The sequence below is a fragment of the Emys orbicularis genome, chromosome 9 (assembly GCF_028017835.1).
Source record: "Emys orbicularis isolate rEmyOrb1 chromosome 9, rEmyOrb1.hap1, whole genome shotgun sequence".
Lineage (NCBI taxonomy): Eukaryota > Metazoa > Chordata > Testudines > Emydidae > Emys > Emys orbicularis.
In genome coordinates, this window is record NC_088691.1 from 94,443,136 (window position 1) to 94,467,065 (window position 23,930).

A 23,930-nucleotide genomic window follows, 5' to 3' on the forward strand; every position below is an offset into this window, starting at 1 on the left:
AAAATAGATAATCCCTTTACCATATACATATATTTAAAGCCCACTGAGGTCAATATTTCGATTACCTTCAGTGGACTTTGGACAGGGGCCTAGATCATCAAATTGATGGCAAATAGGTGATGTTTGTAAACATGAGTTTATCACTGCCACTAATAGAATTCTCTTCCATCTCATCCTCTCAGTCTGGTGGTCAGTATCAGCAGTAATAAAAACTGGTTCTATAGATGCTGATAAGTCAAAACGTCTTAACCCCATCAACACCCACTACACAGGTATACCTGGATGCCAAGGAGAGGAGAAGATATTTCCCTTTCTAAAAAAATGCAGAAACCTGGAGCAAATTGCCAGCAATGGAAATGTTAGCTGACACCTTACAGTGATACTAATTAACCAACTCTCCACATGGGGGAATAAAAGCTCCATTGGTTCATTGCGACAAGATGACAAAATTAATTTCTGTATATTAGCGTTGATTTGTTAGATAATCAGACAAATGCATCCATGCTGAGTGGTGTATGTGCATCTACTGTATCTCCTCTTCATCAGCTTCTGCCCTGCAGTCTCTTATCCTTGAAACTCCTTTCAAAAACCTTCTGCCATCATTTCATGAAAATCTCACCTGAAAGCCCATTTTTGCACCATCACCTAGCTGAATGTGTTTATGCTTTAAAAAATGTTGAACTATCAAGACTTTTCTATGACTAGATGAGGTATTCAATAATATTCCAAACACAACAGTGAAACTGAGAGAACTTCATACAGTATTTTCATAACACACATACTATGCAAACAGGATTGGTTTCCTTTCTTGGTGTATGTTTCATTCCTTTTGGTTCATTTTAACAACTCAACCACATCTTGAGATTACTTGTTATTTACATTAGAGATACTCTCTTTCACTGCAGACGCTTCTGAAATTTCCTTTGATGTTCCCACCATACTTTTCTTAGCTGAAGGAGACACTAAAAACAAACAAACAAAAAAACTACTAGTCTCTTCAGTCTTAAAAAAGCAGAGAGCAAAGACTACATGCAAGGCATTAGCCTGTCACTTCTGCTCCAATTAGCTATTTTTTATTCTTCCTATTATGCTGCCACTTCAAGCACAGGTATCTCCGCACTGACACATGTTTGTAGTGACTCTACAAAAGCTCTTCCCTAACTCAGTTTTGCATAAAACCCATTGCTGAGGTCCACCTACTGCACCTTACCAATTTTGCCCAGTCAATTAAAGCTATATCTATCAGTCACCATTTTTGCATAAAATCATGCCTGAGTTGTTGTGACTACTTTGGTGGACATCATAAATGATTTACATATAGCTCTGGAGAAGTAAGCTTGTCATCAGCTACCTTTTTCAAGAAGGACTTCCAGCAATGGATGTTGTTACTCATTTTTCTAATACAAGACTGCTTCTAAGCTCTTGTTCCCTGGATGATGCATTTTTTGAATAATATTTTTCAGTGACTGCATTTTTTTAATGTCTTGAAGTAATCGATCTGACATGAAAAAACAATTTGTGCTACACTAATACTCCTGTCACAGAGGAGTTGTGCCCAGCCTCATCTGTGATGAATCAACTACTGATCAGTTAATGATCAAGTGATTATGAAAGCCAGCAAATGGCTCAGTTGGAGGTGGCGACTTACAGGAAGTAGGCTGGCTCCTGTGGTGGGTCCTGGAGTGAGGTGCCTCCCAGGCAGCCGGCCTGCAGGAGGACTAGTGGAGTGCTACAGGAGACTAGCCAGCTCCTGCAGGAAATCGTAGGGAAGCCAGGGCCAGCTCCAGGCACCAGCCTGGCAAGCAAGTGCTTGGGGCGGCCGCTCCGGAGAGGGGCGGCACGTCCAGCTATTCGGCGGCAATTCGGCGGACGGTCCCTCACTGCCGCTCGGAGCGAAGGATCTCCCGCCGAACTGCCGCCGCAGATCGCGATCGCGGCTTTTTTTGGGGGGGGGGACTGCTTGGGGCGGCCAAAACCCTGGAGCCGGCCCTGAGGGAAGGAATGATTGATGTACTGAATTTGGATTGTTTGGAAGAAATAAAGCTAAAGCCCTGAGACAAGAGGCTTGAAGCAGATTCAGACATGGCACTGGTTACATCCTGGGCTGAGGAGACAGGTCAGCAAGTCTACAACATCATTATAATGTAAAATAGTACAGTATAGGAAATAAAGGATCTAGAACAGTTGTAGTCAATAGGCAGACCGTGGGCCAAATCTGGACTGCAAGAGATTTTGAACAGACCGCGAAATATTTTTATTTATTATTACCATTATTGTTATTGCTGTGTGAAAAATGTTTCTCTGCAGTCTGAACCTTAACCAAGAAATTTGTACCTTGACAAAAAATAATTGACTACTTTGGTCTAAAAATTTAAATTCGCTATAATGATATTGAGGCACTGTGAAAAGACACTTTTAGCACTACACGATGATATACTTTGCATTACTGCTAATCTCATGCCACTCAAGTGTTTGTTGTTCAGTAGAACAAATGTTTTTCTTTCAGATTGAGTTTTGTCTTTCCCTGTTGCATTCACTCCTGATATATGTACAAAGTCCACTTGATACATTCCTGTTTAACTGATAAGCTACAGCAGGTTCTTGGGTGACAAAATTCACATGCCCCAGGATTCAGTCTTCAAAAGATATGTTTATTAAGAAAATTAAAGTCCCTTTTAAAATCTCTGTGTGCAAACAAACTTCTCATTGTTTTTTACGGAGGACAAGCTTTACTGATACAAATATTTCCAGAAGACCTACTAATCCTATATTGTGACATGGCTACACATGTAATGCAATGTCATTTAAAAAAAAAAAAAAAAAACCTCAGCAAAAAGAACTGTTGAATTACCGTAATTCTTTTGTCACAAACACTTTGCAAGTTTTGCATTGTATTTTGAGCTCATCATTTTTTGGTTTTGCATCATGTAACTTAATGTTTAAACAAACTTTGTTATAATATTTCTGTCAGTTTGAATCTATGAAGATTTTTGACTGTAGACCTGAACCAAACATGTTCAGTGGTCTTTCTGATCCTTAGAATGGGAAATACCACAAAGACCATGCTAAATTAACTGTGGTGGGTGAAAAGTATCCACTTTATCATAAAACCTGCTATGATATTTATAAATGTAACACTGTGTTATGCTGGAGGGTGGGGAGGAAATTGTAAGTTTTTCAGAATTAAAGATGGTCTCTTATCATTTTCTTGCCACCCTGTAAGGATAAGCAAATTCTCTCCTCTTCCCCCTCCATGCTGATGACTTGTGAATCAGATTTTACCATCTCTAGTGTCTTCAAGTCTGTCCAAACTTGCAATTCCTTTTATTTCATAGATAGCTCTTGCTGTGTGTTCCGCTGCCATCTCAAAACTCAATTTTTCCAAAATAGACTACCTATCCATCTTCCTTTGCCCTTCTCCTATATGTCAGTTCTCTATCACTGTTGACAACTCCATTATGTTCAGACTCTCAACTCCAGAGACATCTTTGAGTCCTGTTACCCACATATTCCGACTGAAAGTCTTGTTATGTTGTCTTTTGTACCACCAAAAAATCCTTTCTAGTCAATCCTCACTGCTAAAATCCTTCTCTACATTTTAGTCATTTCTTGCCCTGTACACTATAATCTTCTCTTCAGCCTCCCTGCCTCTTCATCTGCTTTTCCTACCTTGCTTTTCTCAACAAGAACCTCTCCCCGGTCTTGTTTACTTTAAACCTCTTCCACTACCAGACAATCCAATTGTAGTTTGTGTTGGTTTAAATCAAAGATAATGCAATCAAATATTAGGGATTGAAAAAGCAACACACAATGCCACTAAGGCTGTGTCTACACTACATAGCTTTTAGCGACAAAGCTGTGTTGTTACAGCCGTGCCACTAAAAATTGTGCAGTGTAGCCGCTGTTTGTCAGCTCTCCTGCCGACAAAAAACTTCCACCCCCAATGAGCAGTGTTTGCATTGTCGTCTGGAGAGCGCTCCTGCCGACAACGCACTTTTCACACTTGTCACAGCAAAACGTTTATCTTTCGGGGTGGGGGAGGGTTTTAACACCTTTGAAAGCCAAAAGTTTGTCGTTCAATTGCTAGTGTAGACATAACCTAAGATTTCCAGTTCTTGAACTACTAAAGCAGAAATAATTCACAGGAGATAAAGCAAAGATATTCAATGTGCTGAAAGTATGAGAAGACAACTAGTATTTTCAAGAGACTTGAAAACTAACCATCATCTATCAGTATAGTATCCAAGATAATATACTTTATTTGATAAAACTGAGGTTTGCTTGATAAAAATGGGATATGGGCTTTCTTGGCAGGCAATTTGCTCCAAGTCTGTGCTATCAGATACCACAAAAGGATTAGAGCCTGGGTTTGTGAGCTCTTCAGGTGAGAATATGTGTATTAGTCCATGTCTTGTAAATTGCTTGGCTAGTAAAGACTAGTGACAATAAATTCACTATAAGTCAGGTATTCAACACTTTCACAACATAGTTAAAAGTGGTTTGGACCATAAAACTAAGTATACAGAAAATCTTTTGTGCAAGTTCTTTCCATTTTAAAAATAAATGATAAAAGCATTATAGCAATTCTTAATTGCCGATTTACCTTCTAAAGAAATAAGAGACATTACCGTTGCAATTAATGGCATGAGAAACAATTATGGGATCTGAACTATACTGAGAACACCCACACCTCACTAAATATATATAGTGCAAACCATACAAAGTAATAATTATACTATTTTCAATTAAATCCTGAACATTCTAATAGCACTTATATAACTAATTCTAACTTTTTAAAAATTGAAATAACGTTTGCTACATTCATTTTAGTTAATTCCATAGTTTGAGCCAGATTCATGTGTTGGTTTCACCAGTGGAATCTAGAGTAACTCTCTTGGAATGATAATGTCTTTGTTGCTTTCTTCTTTCTAGATTGTACCAGCCCTTACACAGGTGGGGAGAGGGAGAAAGGAGCCTTCCTCCCCCTTGAGTGGCCAGCAGAAGAGACAGCCATAATTATAGTCACTTCCTATTCTCCTGAGTGGTGCAAAATACCTGAAAAGGGATTAGGAGGGTCAGGGAGGAGATAAGACCATAGCCCTGCCCTCCTCTGGGCTAGCCTGCTGAGAAGGACCAGTGCAGCAGAAAGAATAAGCTATACTCTTGAATGGCACAAGAAGCTTTCCTAAACACACTGCATGCATGGCCTATGCAAGCCCTTGGGATAGTCACAGCCATGCATTCGAGGAAGCACAAGCACCGCGTCCTTCCTGAGCCCTTGGAGGTGTAAATTGCCCTGAAGGAGAGGAAAAGGGGTTGGACAAAGCAAGGCCTTGCCCCCTCCACACCATCTTGCAGAATGGGCAGGGTGCACCATGGGAGCAGTCTGCCCTCTCCTAAAGCATAGTGTGCAGTGTGTGCGCATATGTCTCCCATGCATTGGGAGTATTGTGCTTCAATCTTCCTCCATTACTCATGGCTGGGCCTAATATTCAGCTGTTTTTGGAGCAATACATTTATCATAATGTACACCAGTACTAATCACTAATCTGATGATGCTCTTACAAACTCCTGTTGTGGTTATAGTCTTTTCTCATTATTGCTAATCATGCCCAATCATGCTGTTTCTTAATACTTATAGGAGGCAATACTTTCAGCATAACCCATGCTCTAAATGTCTGATCCTTTTGCGCCTCTCAGAGTGCAAGGTATTGAGCATAAATTTTGGATAAATGCCATAATATAACACTATGATCCTTCACAGTGTGCCATATTGTTGTGGCAACACAAATGGATTCTATCTGCAAACCACAAATATGTGACTAAACACAGCGTGAAGTAGAATGTTCATGTCTTACTCTAACCATGACTTTGGCTTGTCTTGCAATTTTCTTCACATTTTAAAGTGAAATTGCCACTTAATCAATGCTGAATATTAGATAATTCAACCATTTAATTATGGTTGACTTGAAAAGATTTTAATGCTCCCTGTTTAACTGATTTTTAAATACTTCTGCAAGAATTAGATACTCTCTGAAAATTTTGGATTATCCAGTAGTTTCTGTTGAGTTTCCCCAAATTATTCATTTTATCCTGAAATGTAGTCTTTTGGAAAGTGTTAGCATGAAAAGATGGGTGACATTTCCATGCTGTTAGATATTTTCATGCAGGGAAAAATATGAAAATTGTATTGGTGATAACTTTGTCTTATATAAATTAATTTACCTTGTAAAATGCTCAAAAACATAAAATGAAAACATTTAGATATTTTTCCCGCTTGAATTTTTTTAACCTCTCCACAAAGTTGCAAATTTGTGATGGTTTGTTTTCAGCATACAGGATGATAGAAGATGATTGTAAAGAATGTTTACAAATAGCAAGTAATTGACAATAGACATATATAATGTATTAGCTTTGACTTTCAGCTATGCCTTTAACTGTGTTATGATTTATTTTATTATATGCATTATAGTAGTGCCTATGGCCTCTTCCAAGATAGGGACCTAATTGTGCTATGTGCTGTGTCAGACCCATACTAACAGACAGTTCCCATTCTGAAGAGCTTAGAGCCTGAATAGACGAGACAGACAAAGAAGGAAGAAAGAGGTATGATATAGAAGCAGAAGATTGAGAACGGGGGGGGACAGTGAGACGAAGGCCTAGCTGACAGGCCTAGCTGACTTAGGCGCCTGTTGACTTTCAATGAGAGTTCAGCTTCTAAGTGGAAATGGGATTTAGGCTCCTAAACTACATATGTGCTTTTGAAAATCTTACCCTAAGTGAGTTGCTAAGGTCACGAAGAAGAGATGTAGTAGAGCTAGGAAGTGAATCACTCTCTCCCTAAGCAACAAAACCCTATAATGCCAGATGGGCAGAAAAAGCAGGCAGTCAAAAGTGCAGCTTATTCTGAGTTGTGAAAATCTCCACAGGTGACTTTTGCACCTGCAGAAAGCTTTTTGAATATAAAGAAAAATAAATAGACATGAAGTTTTACAATGATTTTCAAGTAGAGATTGTGATGGGGTCCCTGCAGTGCAACCTGGACTGTGGTATCACTGAGCCCTCTGGCCCACCAACGTGGAGTATCTCCCTCACACTGTGATGCTGTGTCAAGCCACAAACCTCTGGCACAGGTACTGCACTTGCACAGACATCTACAGGCAGGGACACACCCAACTGAGTTACAAGAATGATCTCCCAGACACTCATGAACCATCAATAGGAAGGCTCCAGCCAGTTCCCCCAGGCTCCTCAGCCTTGCACCCCAAACTATACCATCCTACACTGGTCAGAAGTCTGGCCAGCATAAGTTCATTACCCAGTCTGCCACACCCTCAATGTGGAGAGGACAAATACTAGCCTTTGTGAACTGAGCTGAGATTTCCTAAGCACTTCAACCAAAACACACTGTTTTAGGTAAAATACAAAATAGGTTTATTAACTACCAAAAGAGAGATTTTAAGTGGCTATAAGTAGCAGGCATAGCATTCAAAGTTAAGAAATAAAAATGAATTCGCTGTCTGAGTTCTACAAACTAAACAGGATTTGAATCAAGCAGTGTCTCACCCTGACAGATGGTACAAACAGGTCATTGATCCTCAGTACACAGGCTGGGACTCTTTTCCAGCCTGGGACCACCCTTCCCCAGTTCAAAGTCTTTGTCCTCCAGACATTTCTTCCAGGTGTTGATTGGGGGGGGGAGAGAGAGGAAGCCTAGTGATGACGTCACTTCCCCTCTTCTATATTTTCTTCCAGCTTGCTGAAAAGATCTTTGCTGTGACATCTGTTAGCCTGCCCCTATGGCATACGTGCCTCATCTGAGAAGTCTCCAAGATAGTGTTCTTGATGGGTGTTGATGAGCCATTAATCGCTGTCTGGCTATTCCATTGTTGTACCTGAAAGGCTAGTTGTGGGTGTTCCCAACCTCACAACATATTTCAGTAATACACAGCAAGACTTGAAAACTTCACATCCAATGATAGCACATACAATCCAACAGGATATTAATGTTCAACAGATCAAGACTTTCAAAATGATACCTCACAAGGCGTACTTTGTACAAAACATATAATTATATGACAGTGGTGAATATGGGGGTTCCAGGGTGCTGCTTTGAGGTAGTGTCACAGAGACATCTTAATTATCAGACCCATTTTTTCTCTGTTACAAAAGTGAAACTCTGTTGACTTTAGTGAGGTGGCAGGAATGCAGCATAGGCCTGTAGAATGAAAAATTTGTGCTTGATAATGTGTCCACAGCTAAAGTATAGCTCAGTGGAGGAAGAATTTTTAAAGGAAAAAAATACTCCATGAAACCTGTTCTTTAAGCAAGCTCTCCATCCCTGGTTTATATCTGCTCCTGTTTGAGTCCTACAGTGTAGCTTGAACCCATTGACATCTGAGACAAAACTCCCATTGATTTCAATGGTGTGGTTGAGCCCTGAGTGCTTCACCAACATGTAATCTTAAGATCAATACTAGCTTTTTTTCTAGTTTGCTTAGATTGACGTTTGATAGCAGTGTGACTGAATGCAGTTTTGGATTACCTCTTTATGTGTAGTGGCTTTAGTTTCTTTTGTCATATTCAGACTTACTATAGCAGAGTAATACTAAAGAATTCTCGGCTTTGAAAATAATTTTGAAAGGTCTATTAAAATATGAGCCCAACCCTTACTTTGTGTTAATCTGCATACCTCCATTGATATCAGTGGAATTACATTGATTTATACAAGATGAGGACCTGGCCTATAATTTTTATGCAAAGGCTCAGCTGTGCCCAAAGGAAAAGTGCCTTCTGCCACCATTGAGCATCAGCACTAGGGCCAGAGCAATTGCAGCAGGAGCAAAGGGAGTGTTCGAGCCCACGGGCCACTGGGGCACACATTGCCTTAGCAGTGGCAAGTGAAGATTTGGAGCCATGGCCCGGCCCCTAACTCTGCACAGGAAGAAGAAAGTTACTAAAGGCTGGTGCAGCTTGTGCAACACCCATGCTTGTAGGGTAGCCTGAGGCAAAGCTTCTCCTCAAGCTCCTCCTTTTGAATGTGGCTCTGCACTGTCTCCCAATACAGGGATATGCCTTGATGATATGATAAACGTAGACTAGCCTGACATTCTGTGTTTCCCATAAAAACACTCACCATCTTGTCTCTTCCTAGCATGACTCTTTGCAGTGGTATTATAGCTGTGCTGGCACCAGAACATGAGACAGACACACAACGTGGGTGAGGTAATATCTTTTGTAATATTTAGGATCGCTTTGTGCACTGGATGAGGTTCACCTCAAATGCTCCAACAACAACTATGTGGGTGAAACCAGAAAATCACTACACTCTCAAATGAACTCACACAGAAAAATGAAAGAAGACAAAAACATCATATTACCCGGGGGGAAAACCCTTTTCACAAAATGATCCCTTCATATCTGACCTCTGTCCCTATCCTCAAAGGAAACCTGCACAACAGCTTCAAAAGACAAGCACAGGAACTTAAATTCATAACTGCTAGATACTGAAAATCATGGTCTCAAAAGAGAAACTGGTTTATGGCTCATGCCAACGAATTGTAACATACTAACCCTCCTTTGTCCTATGACTGCAGAGGTGTCAATTGCTTGTGATGGGATGTTGAAACCCCACACTGGAGAACAGTGATAATGAGCAGCTCTGGGCCCAGGCCACCGCACCGCAAGCCTGTACGTGCTGGAGGTGTAGCTTAAAAGGGGAAGCAGAGAGGCTCAAAAGGGGGAAAGCAGTGGAAGGGAACAAGCCTGAACAATGGGGAAATAACAGCTGAGGAGCCCTTGTTGCCTGAGACCTGATCACACCTACTTGACCAAGCCTGGAGAGCCTGGTAATTGTTTGGGAAGGTCAGAAACTTCATTTTCAGTTCAGTTCTTTAATTTACCCTGCAGGGGGGAAAGAGGCGGCACTCGGGTGTAGGAAGAGTTTCAGGGAGGCAGTTGTTTAGCACCCCAAGGTGCAGAATATAGCTGCCCACCATTTGGCCCTGGATCGAAGCCCAGTGGAGTGGGTGGGCCCAGGCTCCCCTACCAACACCTGAAGGTGGGACAATAATAGGAGTCCCCTTGGCAGAGAATCCAGCTGGGGAAAACCCTGAATACACAAGGGTCCAGACGGAAGTCCCAGAGATAAGGAGAAAGTCCTGAAGCCCTCCTGGGCACCAAAAGCCGTCTCCATTATTGGACTTTCCTTTATGTTTACCCTGAAAGGGGTGGACTAGAATGTGTGACCCGGCCGAACAGCTGAGCCCAAAAGAAGTGACGGAACCCACAGGATGGTATTGTAGAAGAAAGGAGGACCACCAACCACAGCCCTGCCTGACCACTAGGTGGCACTGCCAGTGAAGGTCATCTTCCGCAATTGCCCACTTCATTTTACGTTGATTCTTGCAACGTGTTAACCCCTTAGGCTTAACAGTCTGTCCGACATTGTCTTTAGTTGTGACACTCTGGTTACCTTTTCCAGAGCTGAAGAAGAGCTCTGTGATGCCTGACAGCTTCTCTTCCACAAACAGAAGTTGGTCCAATAAAAGATATTACCTCACCCACCTTGTCTGTTGTATTATTCTAGCATATTCAGCAAACGTTTGCTTGTATATTCTTATCTGCTCTGCACTTCTGGATTTGATTTGTTTTATTAAGTATGGTAAGCTAAATAGAGAATTAATTTAGCTGTAAGAACATGTTTGAACTTTAGACAAATATAGCTACAATTATGGTAACAGCAGAGTGCATACTATTATTGTATCTCCCTTTGACAGATTCAGATTTCAATGTCAAGTGGTTGACAATGGGATCTCGTAATTTGCAATGTATTAATGTAGATTATCATTAGTACATGGCTGAATATTGTAAGAAAAATGGAAAGAAACTAACTAAGTGGCTTTTAAATTGGAGTGGAACAGTGGGGGTGAACTGCAGCGGATGCGCCATGTTTTCTTTCCTGTCTGAAGCTAGAAGGGACTTCCTGTGCTTGAAGTGCAAGTTTGGTGGCAGTGCTGGAGAAGATTCTTGGATTGGAAGAAAAAGTAGAGATGCTCCTGAGGAGCAGAGAAGCTGAGGAATTCCTGGGCATCCAGGTTGAGAAATCACCAGTATCTCTGGTTCAAAGAAGAAAGAAGCTCAAGAATTTGGAAAAAGAAGAATTCAGAGAGGAGACCTAGCGGTGCGTAACCGCTAAAGGCAAGAGGTTATGGTGGCATTCTGCCTGGCTGGAGATAGATGAGGGGCAGGCTTTGGCCACCAGAAAGAAGAGGACCAGGGGGAATTCCACACAGCTAGAAGTTTCCAGTCAATACCAGGTCCTCTATGTGGAAACTGTGGAAGATACCTACCAAGTCTCAGCTGGTCCAAGGGAATGGAGATATATAGGGGACACATCTGTGAATGGCAGACCTGTATGAAAATCACGCTTCTCCACAAACGATTCTCCAAATGTCCAAGGAAGATAGATGATCCTTTTTGGGGATTTAGTACTCAGTAGAATCAAAACAACATTCTGCAAGGGATAGATGGACAACCGGGCAATGTGCTGCCTTCCTGGAGCCAACACATGAGACGTCACTCGGATTGAATAGGCTTTTGAAATCAACAGGAAAGGCTCCGTTGGTGATGATTCATATTAGCACTAATGACACTGCATTGCCAGATATCTCCCAGATAGTAGATTACTTCAGGGAACTCTGAAGCGTGCTGAGGAAGAAGTATATCCAAGCGATCTCTTCTGAGATCCTTCCTGTCCCACAAGTAAAGGAAGACAGAAGGCAGAAGATTCTGGACATGCAGCACTGGCTAGGTAAGTGATGTAGGGTGGAAGGTTTTGGTTTTGTGAAACACTGGTCCACCTTCTATGGGGAGAGATGGCTGTGTAGGTTGGATGGCTTCCATCTTCGTAGAAGGGGGACTAATTGTCTTGGGGGCAGGCTGGCTAGAGTAGGCAGGAGGGTGATACACTAATAACAAAAGGGGAGGTAAAAAGAGGGAAGATATGAGTACACCATTAGCATAAAATTGAGCTGTTGAGAACAAAATTAATCAAGGAACCAAAGGACACAAAGAGAAGAAATTCTTTAATTGCCTATACACCAATGCTAGGAGCCTGGGTAACAAACAATAAATTGGAATTGCTCATTTATGAGCATAAATTTCATCTAGTTGGCATTACTTAAACCTGGTGGGGTGTTTCTCATTATTGGAAAGTTAAAACCAATGGATATAGATCAAGTGGGCAAAATGGGAAGAGGATTAGCACTCTATGCTAAAAATGGCATTACCTGTTTCCGAGTCACTGATAACTCCTAAGAAAATGATTGTGAATGCTTATGGTTCAATGTCCTAACAGATAACGCACAAGATGGGCTATTAGTTGCTGTCTGCTACAGACCACCAAATCACACTAGGGAACAAGATGACCAATTCTTTATGCACCTATCTATAATGTGAAGGAAAACAGCTGTGTGATCATGGGAAAATTCAATCTGAGTGACAAATGCTTGAGTTCTCATGCTGCCAATACTAATACATGCCTGGAATTACTAAGTATTATAGATGACAATTTCCTAACTCAAAAAGTGTTGCATCCCAACATGGGGGACTCCTATATTAGACTATGTCTTGACAGATGAAGCGCAATGAGGAACTGACTATAGAACTAAAAATTAATGGTAACTTAGGTTACCATGATCATGACTTGATCACATTTAAATGTGAAAACAGATTAAAGTCTAGACCAGTGATATATATAATTGCTGCTTTAAAAGGGCCAGTTGCACAAAACTAAAAACAATTATGAGCCAGATTTGCTGGGAGGAAGAATTTCATTAGAAACATGTGAATGATAATTGGGAGTTATTTAGGAAAACTTTACTGGATGTCCAAAAAGACATAATCCCACAGTTGAGGAAGAAGCTCATATTGGTTAACAACTGACCTGGTTTAAAGGGGAGATGAAGGCAGCTATAAAAATTAGTATACAACAAATGGAAGAAAAGGGAAGTTGATAGTAATGAATATAAATCAGAAGCTAGAAATTTTAGAAGATTGATAAGGGAAGCAAAGGGACTCAAGGAGAAATCTATGGCCAGCAAAGTTAAGGACAATAAGAAATAAGTATATTGGAAACAAAAAGAATCTTAATAGTATTGGTCCATTACTAGTTGAAAATGGTAGAATTATCACTACCAATGCAGAAAAGGTAGAAGTGTTCAGTGGAAGAGCTGGAAATAGAACCCAGGACACCTGACTCCCGGGGTGTACTACTTTTAACTACTGGATGCTGCCTCCTACTTTTTGAGTTAGAATTTTTTCCCCACTGGGAATCACCATTTGTCTTACCTGTTTTCCTAAATTCCTGCAGCAGCTGCTGAACATAAGGTGGGAACCATTCGGAAAACATTCAGAGCTCACCCACACTCAGTTTCTTCAACTGGTAGCACAACAATTTTGAATCAATATCCCAGGCTGAGACATCCTTGTAACAAAAAAAAGTCTTCATATTGTTCAACATTAACATATGCTGCTCTCATGTGTAATGTAATAGCATAACATAAATCTACCAACGAGGAACGTACTCAGATTAATTCTACTGGTGGAGGTGATTAGAGCTGTATTTTAAATATCATTCAACAAATAACAGAAAGCATATTTGACACCATTGACCCACATGTTTCCAGCAAATAGCATATTTTAAGATACAGTTGTTAGTTTTAATTTTTTAACAATATGCCTTAATCACTCTCAAAGGTACAAATCCACTGTCCAAGCACCTATGGAAAAATCCTATAGAATTTTTTAAGCAACCTATACATTTCTGTATCACTTTCTATTCAGTTCCAGAAGATGGCTTTAAAATTCTTTAGAAAAGATGTGATACTTTGTATGGGTTTTTACACTCATTTCTAGAGAAACCTATTTAATTAATTTCTATAAAGCCCTACAAGGAATCATGCCTTATACATTACATAGGACTGTTCTTTAACAGTGAAAAGCATCCATTTGTGACTCCTGAAGACCATTTGCCTTCCTGATACTTCCCTTTAGGCTCTGATTCTGCTGTACTGAACCAGGACCTGAATCTGCCCTCCTGAATTCTGTGGGCCTCATTCTGATTTCCTTTACCCCACAGTAAATCAGGAACAACCCTATTGAGTTCAGTGGAAAAACTATGGGAGTGAGATCAAAATGAGGTGATACAGGAGTTACTTTGATAAGAGCAGAACTGAATTCTAAAGAACACATTGGAGTATTGTATAAAAATGTAGGTGTTTTTTCTATACCAGGTGTGCACCAATCTGTGTCTCACCTGATATTCAGGGATTGCTGTGAGGATTATTTATCTGTAATTAAATTTAAAAAAATGGGATTTAATGTTACTCCCCTTATGAAAGCTTAAAAATGCTGCAGCTCTCAGAAAAGTTGTTGGCATTTCAATATTTATGGAAAAACAGTACAATCTTAGATCCCAATACATCATTTTGTTCCATGTCGGTGGACCCCTATCCCTACATAGAGCTCCAGTGAAGTCCTGTGCAGTACAAGGTGCAGAATTGGGGATGCAGATATTAATACAATTCATTGAATGTCCATCAGGGAGAACATTTCCTGCTAGTTGATGCCAGCCTGGCTTGAAGAGGTACATCTTACTGGGCCCATAACTGAATCAGTGATTAACTGTCAGGAAATGCTGGAGGCCATTTTTGCTGTTATAAACCATGAAAATATAAAAATGTCAAAGAAAAAAGCAATTACTATTTTATGTGCTGAAAGTTAAACTGTGTGGCTGCATGTTGTTATGGATACAGTCTTCTGTTTGAAATCTTTTCTAAGGAATTACAGATCAGTGTCTTATTAACAGAAAATCAAGACTTACATTCTGTTAGTTTTATGATGATAATTGTGCTAGCTTTGTCTATGCACAAGGCTAGAATGATTTGTTATATACTTTAAAACATGTGAATGCTGGTATTTTGTCATTAACAATTAAAGAAAGAATCATATGTCCAGCTTCCTTTTCTTTGATAAATATAAGTAAAGCTGGCCAAACTTTTTTGGTCAAATAATAAAATTCACCCAAAAATGAAGTTTTAGGATGACTGAAAATATTCACTAGTTGAATTGAATTAGGCAAATAATTCATTCCCCCCACCCCCAAAATGAAACAGATTTTTTTTTCCTCAAAAAAACTGAACTGGTTCATTTTGACATTGCCTAAATGAATCATTTTGACATTTAATTTCAAAAGGTTTTTCAATGAAATGTCAGTTCAAATTGACCTGAACAAAATTGGTTAGGGGAGTGTTTGTTTCAGTAAGAATAACCAGAAAAATTCAGGTTCTGTTCAAAATGAATGATTTTTTTTCTGGATATTCTGGTTTGGCCACCAAACTGAAAAAATCAGTTATTTGCTCAGCTCTAACCTGAAGGTCCAAATCCTCAACTCTGCTGAGTAGTCAAGATTTGACTTTTTATCTTGAGCGAACCACAATGGATCTTATCCTGCTTTCTCTTTGACTAGGTTTACCACTGACATCAGTGTAGTTTGGCCTAATTACACTGGTGTACATAAATGGAGAATTTGGCCTTGCAAGTCAAATTCTGCCCTCATTTACATTCTTGCAATCCACTTAGTAGAATTTTGTGAGTGAAATCTGACCCTACAACTTTTTATAATGGGGATAATGATACTTACCTCCTTTGTAAAGCATGTTGAGATCTGTTTATGGAAAGCACTATGTAAGAGAAAGGTATTATTATTTATGCATAGAAGTGCTTATTAGTTATACTTGAATACAGTGTGACTTTCCAGAGAGTATGGAGTATAGAGTATGTGATTAGTTTGTAAATGGACACATTTCATCCACTAAGAATGCAGTATGCAAATGAATTGGCGAACAGGACAAGAAGAGACAGGGAGGAAGTAAGAAAGGGGGGAAGGGCCTCTTACCTTTAATCAGCCTTGCAAATATTTCATGACAGTTTACCAGCCCAGGAATAAAAACTTACTCATCCATCTTGATGATGATGATGAGAAAGCTAATGATATTTTTACTGATCAACAAAAATTATACACCCTGGAGCAGAATTTTGCAATGTGCTTCTCTTTTGTCGTCATCATCATACCATTCGACAATACCATAGTCATACCACTTCAGAATAAACTATTTGTAGGGCAAAAGGAAGAAAAGAAGAAAGAGGCGGCAAAGGACAGAGGTAGGAAAGATAAGTGGGTGTGTAGAAAAGGAAGAGGGGGAACCTTCATCTCCACCAACCTTATAAAGTTTTCATAGGTACAGCTAGTATAACACATTTTTTAAATCTCATGCAAATCTAGTACTAGTGAATATATAGTGCTCTAGATCCTGTAATAAATTCAGACCCCGTGAATCTAAAAATCTCAGCATGTGAATATTTATTATAATAATTTATTTGTTTACGTAACACAGCAATGTTTTGCAAACATGAAAGTGGACAAGCTCCCTGCCTTTAAGGAAGGTGTATTCAGAACTGAAAATTTTCATGATGATGAGAGGGGAAATAAAAAAGAATGTCAGAAATCACTTGTTGGTTTTTATTTTTCCAGAGCATAAGTACAAATCATTCAGAGATACATAAAATGAATTTGTGAGAGTATTGAAACAGCTGTAGTCACCGCACATTTGATTATAAGTAGAACAGACAGAGATACTCATTGCACTTTCCCATAAGTGATTTTAGTGTGATCCCATTGAGACAATGCGAACTCAACTCATGTGGGACCTTTTGCTTTCTATCACATGCCAATGATTTAGTAATTACTTTTGGTCTGCAAAATCCAAACCTGAACCCTTAGGATAGAAGATATATGTGAACGGCACAATAATTCACCTCATGTGTTTGTATGTTACTTATGTAAATGCTTGTCTCCCAAATAAAATAATCTCTTTCAGTGACAAGGTAAATACAATAATCTACTTTTAACAGTTCCATTGCTTCAGTATAACTTCTAAAATAGTTTGGGGGTATATATTGGTCCCTATTTTATGGTATAGTATACACAGCTTAATCTGTTTTGAAAGACATGACTTATTATCAAGTGTGATTTATCACTGAGAAATTTCCTGGCATGAAGTATAATGCCTGTTAATTTCAGTTGTGTAAGGAGTGGCATTCCATGCCCAGTTGTGATAATGAAAATCAACATTAGAATACAAAGTTATTACTTCCATCAGCGACAGGCATGCTTGCAGACGTGGAAATGACTCATTGTAAGGACTATAGATTCCTTTCTTTTAAAATTCATTTTATATGCCCCTTTGCCTTAGTTTATGAAGACTGATTTGTCAGTTATATGAAGATGCTTTATCTCTTTCAGTAGTACTGTCTGGAGTTATTAATTAGGTGTCCTAGTTTGGTGCTGTACTTTTCAGGTCACTGTGATGTGTCATTGAAACAGACCCATTAAGATGAGTGATGTGTGTTGTAATTTCATTAGTGTCATCAATAATGTATTACACTTTCCTTTTAGTAGTCTCTCTGTGTTTTGTGTGGGTCAGGCTGACTATATGAATTATATTTTTAAGATCAAAATAATTAAAGATGAAGGAAGATATTTAAACGATTAGGCAAGAGGGTGGAATTAATGTTGTTTTAAAAGTGTAGGCTACTAAAACGATTTCAGTTACAGAATGTTTTAGTGATTGAATTACATAGAGTAAATGTAGGTGTCTTGGGTATGGGTCTATGTATAGCAATTGTATATCAATATTAATGCATGCAAGTGAAATGGCGAGGTATTTTTCAAAGCAGTTGTAATTTTTAATTAAAACACTTTTTACTGACTGGAAAATACATGAAAATACAAAAACTGAGTAACATTATAGCCATTTTTTTCATTTGATGAAACTTGGAGATACGAAAATGAAATACTATTCGCTGACTCTTTGTAAGGATTCATAAAGAGAGAATTCGTTATATGCAGCAAAAAAAAGGTGGTATGGTTTGCAATGCAGAGATAAGTAATTGGAAAAATAAGATCCTGGTGAGAATCCATAGAAGAATTTTTTTTAAAAGATACTTCTAATGTTGCTTCTTATGCTTTAAAGTATTGTCATACATCACAAAAAGCTTCCACCATACTGTGCAATAGATCAACTGTTCCTAAATTATATTATTATTGCAGAAGTTAAGATCTTCTTTTACATGATGATGAAAGCTCTCCTGTCTCTTACATTCACCAGACAACTAAATATGCCTCATTATATGTTGATTTGTACTCCGGTCAGTTAAGAGTATTTGTCTTAAATATAGGGCTGTAAAGCAATTAAAAAATTAATCGTGCTTAATTGCACGGTCAAACAATAATAGAATACCATTTATTTAAATATTTTTTGATGTTTTCTACATTTTCAAATATATTGATTTCAATTACAACACAGAATACAAAGTGTATAGTGCTCACTTTATATTTATGTTTTATTACAAATATTTGCACTGTAAAAAACAAAAGAAAGAGTATATTTCAATTCACCTAATACAAATACTGTAGTGCAATCTCTTTATCATGAAAGTTGAACTTACAAATGTAGAATTAGGTACAAAAAATTACTTTATTCAAAAATAAAACAATGTAAAATGTTAGAACCTACTCAGTCCTATTTCTGCCAATTGCTCAGACAAACAAGTTTGGTTACAATTTGCAGGAGATAATGCTGCACACATCTTGTTTACAGTGTCACCTAAAGTGAGAACAGGCATTTGCATGGCATTGTTGTAGCTTGCGTCACAAGATATTTACGTGCCAGATGCGCTAAAGAGTCATATGTCCCTTCATGCTTCAACAACCATTCCAAAGGACATGCGTCCATGCTGATGACGGATTCTGCTCAATAACAATCCAAAGCAGAGCGGACCGACACATGTTCATTTTCATTCTCTGAGTCAGATGCCACCAGCAGAAGGTTGATTTTCTTTTTTGGTGGTTTGGGTTCTGTAGTTTCCGCATCAGAGTGTTGCTCCTTTAAGACATCTGAAAGCATGCTCCACACCTCGTCCCTCTCAGATTTTGGAAGGTACTTCAGATTCTTAAATCTTGGGTGGAGTGCTGTATCTATACTTAGAAATCTCACATTGGTACCTTCTTTGCATTTTGTCAAATCTGCTGTGAAAATGTTCTTAAAATGAACATGTGCTGGGTCATCATCAGAGAGTGCTATAACATGGGGGAGCAATAGCTCAGTGGTTTGAGCATTGCCCTGCTAAACCCAGGGTTGTGAGTTCAATCCTTGAGGAGGCCATTTAGGGATCGGGGCAAATATCTGTCTGAGGATTAGTCCTGCTTTGAGCAGGGGGTTGGACTAGATGATCTCCTGAGGTCCCTTCCAACCCTGATATTCTATGATTCTATGAAACGTATGGCAGAATGTGGGTAGAACAGAACAGAAGACATACAAGTCTCCCCCAAGGAGTTCAATCACAAATTTAATTAATGCATTATTTTTTTTAACAAGCATCATCAGCATGGAAGCATGAAGGGGCATATGAATGTTTAGTATATCTGGCACGTAAATACTTTGCAACGCTGCTACAAAAGTGCCAGGCGAACGCCTGTTCTCACTTTCAGGTGACACTGTAAATAGGAAGCAGGCAGCAGTATCTCCCATAAATGTAAACAAACTTATTTGTCTTAGCAATTGGCTGAATAAGAAGTAGGACTGAGTGGACTTATAGGCTCTAAAGTTTTGCATTGTTTTGTTTATGAATGCAGTTATGTAACAAAAAAAAATCTACATTTGTAAGTTACACTTTCACGATAAAGAGGTTGCTCTACAGTACTTGTATGAGGTGAATTGAAAAATACTGTTTCTTTTGTTTATAATTTTTGTAGTAGAAATATTTGTAATCAAAAATAATAATATAAAGTGAGCACTGTACACTTTGTATTCTGTGTTGTAATAGAAATCCATATATTTGAAAATGTAGAAGAACATCTAAAATATTTAATTAATTTCAATTGGTATTTTATTATTTAACAGTGTGATTAATCGCAATTAATTTTTTTAATCACAGTTCATTTTTTTGTATTATTCGCGTGAGTTAACGGCGATTAATCAACAGCCCTACTTAAATAGTAGCCTGTAACCAACCTGCCATTGGAATCACTGCAGCAGAGTGAAAATATGTTAAGATCCCAGTAGATGTTCATAAAGATAAACAATCTGTTTTATACATGTGGCTTGTTTACAGTAAATTTTAATCCTCAAGGTGGATGTGGTAGAGAGAGGTCCCTATACACCTCTAAAATGCACTTTCTAATTGACCTCAAAATCTTGCCATCTTTAGGTTGCCATCTCTTCTCTAGGGGCAAGATCTGTGGCTGATGTAAATTGTCATAGCTCCATTGATTTCAGCTGACATATAAAGATTTACACAAGTTGAAGATCTGGCCCTATAGCTTTATCTAGGTACCTAAATCCAGACTACAGTGCCAAAGCATTTAGGTACTTAGGATGAACTTCTGGCTCTACCAAAGTCAATGAGAACTCCCACTGACTTCAACAGTTTACAATTTATCCCTTAATGCCATGGTTATGTTTCATTGCTTGGCATAATTTAGCCTTAAAAAAAAAGCCATTGTTGAAATAATTTTAAATTATCAATGTTATTTTCCTCTATTTCATGTAAAGGATGCTTTAGTGGGGAGAGAGCATACAATGAGCTGCTTCTTCCCACCTCCCCCCAGTGCCAGACAGGACTGCAACATACCTGTCAAGAAGGAAGGTGACTAGCTTCTGTGCTGGCCACTGCCCACAAGGTTGTGTGGCTTGATGGTTTGAGAGTATGACCAGGCATCCAGTCTCCCCAGCATGTATGTTGTAGTATGTCATGAACACTACATAAGGGGGGCATGCACATATCCTCTGAAAGAACTTGATCCTACTCCCTTTGAAGTCAATGTGGAAGCCTGGACTTCAGAGCAAGTAGGATCCAGCCCTCAAGGAGCAGTATGGTATGCCACATAACTCATTCACCCATAATTTCCCTGAGGGCATGACTGCTCTGGGACCCAGTGCAAGGGTGGCAGTGCTCCCTCAACTCACCTTAAAAAAACCTCTCTGGCTATCAGCATGCACCGATTTCAGTCCTGTGACTACAGGCAGCATAATCCAGTCACCTTTGAATTTATGGTACATCATGTTAACGTGTAACAGAATCATGTTAAACAGATCTTTGAAGTGGGCACTGCCCTGTTTTACTCATGCAGTTCCCCCCCCCAAACACACACATGTTGATAATGATTATTTTTTTGGTGTAGCACTCAAAATATGCTAGGTGCTCTCCTGTTGGAGGATACAAAGATTTTCATTCCTACAGCACCATGCTAATTATTGTTTGGGTATTTAATACTCCCTGTAAGAGCAAACGAATTAGAAATAGGTAAGGCTAGTAAGAAATCCATTTTTAAAGATCTGAGCTGTTTCATATACTTGGAAAATGTCGCTCTTTATTCATAGCATTTTGTTACACGTTGCTATACACAAAACACTACTGAGCATAAGTCGCTGTTCTGAGTTGCCATTTATCCTGCCACTTCATTACCACTCCCTCTTGTAGACTGGTAATTAGAAGACTCTGATAGTAATCTGCAACAGATACTCTTTTGTAGTCTTCTATCTTCCAGGTGAATATCCCTGGCAGTTTTATTACTAATTTGGAGTTGCCACTGGGCCTGTCTTGTAATTAAGTTACTAATGTAGTGTCTCAGCTGTCCTGCTTTCTTTGTTACTGTTTTTGTGTTCGTGCTATGGAATTTCTTCCTCCCTGTGTTTTTCTGGATAAAGTCCTGCACAAGAATCACTTGTGGCCTTTTTAACTGAAACTTCACACACTTCGGTTTGCAATCAAAGGCGCCCCTAGGGTAGAGTTTTATGATATTTACATGATTATCTAATTGGTATAATGATTACTGCATTTACTACCGCATTTAGATTACTGCTTTTGAAGACCTACAGAAGTCTCATGAAAACCATTGAATAGCTTTAATTTCAATCCTGCAACACCTTACACAGACAAAGTTCCCAAAGAATCTGGTAGTAGGTTTTCCTGCAATATCAACTTCAGGATTGGGTCCTATATAAATAATTCTGCTCATATCTTATGTTGTCTGTATTTCTCTTTGGTTATTTTTTGTTAATTCCTAAGGATGTTGCCTGAAAACACAAGTCTTTGTTTTGTAAGAGTTTTGCTATTCCTTTAGTGCAGGAATCGGCAACCTTTGGCACGCGGCCCGTTAGGGAAATCCACTGACAGGCCGTGACGGTTTGTTTACCTGGAGCGTCCGCAGGTTCGGCCGTTCCAGGCCAGAGGGGGCTGCGGGAAGCGGCAGCCAGCACATCCCTCGGCCCATGCCGCTTCCCGCGTGCCAAAGGTTGCTGATCCCTGCTTTAGTGTATTCTCTGACTTTAGTCTGCAATATTAAAGATGGTTGCACTGGTGATGATGTCACAGAGGACTATGGGTGAAATAATGTTCCTGCTGAAGTTAGTGAGAGCTTTGCATTGTCTTCAGTGTGACCAGGATTTCTCCCTACTATGACATTAAAGTGGGAAATAAGCAACAGGAGCAGAGAGGACAGAAAATATTTCTTTCATATATAGGCTCCCCAGTAATAACTAAAATCTTTTAAAAGGGGGAATAAAAGCAATCCCGCTGAGAACATGAGATACTTCAAGAGGGGTATTATGGGCCTAAGTGTGTGAGTTCAATTGAATCTCTGAATGACTGAGTGGGCAAGGAAGAGTCTGGGTGTTCTTGCATAGGCTTTGTAAATGTTTTTCGTGTACACGCACCTAGAGCGATGGACAGGTGCACTTTCGAAAACCAGAATAAATATGTACACATCTTTTCAGTGTGCTGCAGGCTAGGTTTGCTATAGATAATATGTATCATTTGTAAAGCGTAGCTGGTACTTGGAGGGATCCTTGATGATTTGTGATGAAGTAATTGTTTTCATCTGTTTGAGTAAAGCGTTTACCATTTTCCATTGTTCTCTTTTAGAAACATTCTTTACAGGCTGGATGAAAAGATGAGCCAATTTTCAGTACTACTAGAGGCACTGGAGCACTGCAAGCTACATCAGTCAAATGAGACCCTTCAAGCAGCCTTGTCAAAGGTGCTGAACAGCATCAATTCAGCTCAGGTTTACTTCAAAGCAGGACTTGATGTGTTTGAGACTGCCTTTGCTGGAAAGAAATGAGAAAACTCTCAGCATTCTAAGAAGTTTGTTTACAATTCACTAAGCAAAAGTTCGAGTCGGACCAGCATTTCTTTGAGATTGAAAGTTTTTTCAACTTTTTTTTTTTTTCAATCGGTGTTTAAAGGTACTACAGTGTGTGTTCTAATAACTATAAAACAGTCTTTTGCACTGTTCACGGTAAATCCCAGATGTCTCTTTTAGAATGTGTAAAAACATATTCAGAGGGGAATAACACTCAAGATTTGATTTTTAGAAGGAAATCTGCTGTATTTTTATATGTAAAATATATTTTTATGACTAAGGGCTCAATCTTGCAAAGTGCTGAACACTTGCTGCAAAATGCTAAGGGCCTGCTTTTCAGAGGTGAGGAACACCCACGGTTGTAAGTATCTCGGAGCTGTGAATGCTCAGCACCTCAGCAAATCACGACTGCAGTACCCTAAAATTCATTGGTTCACCCTTAAGTCCTCCAATACCCAGATTTGCTACACCTCCACAACAAACTCATCTTTGTTCTTTCCCCTTTATGTCTGGGGAGAGGAAGTTGAAGGATGTGGGTTTATTCTATTGGTGTTCAGGGCATGCAGGACTAAGGAGGAGGCACTTGATATCTTGCAGGTAGAGTCCAACATTCTGAGACCATCCTTACTCCTGTGGATGATGCATATAGTATGAACGTTGCTTA

At 39.2% G+C, this 23,930-nt stretch overlaps 1 protein-coding gene across 1 annotated transcript in view; it reads left to right on the top strand.

Annotated features, from left to right (window-relative positions):
- NAALADL2 (N-acetylated alpha-linked acidic dipeptidase like 2) overlaps positions 1-23,245 on the top strand; it is a 550,593-nt gene extending 527,348 nt beyond the window's left edge. Inside the window, exon 13 of the mRNA XM_065411094.1 lies at positions 23,047-23,245. Coding sequence (XP_065267166.1) covers positions 23,047-23,245 — 199 coding nt within the window. The remainder of the gene's footprint in view (positions 1-23,046) is intronic.
- The last annotated feature ends 685 nt before the right edge of the window (positions 23,246-23,930 follow it).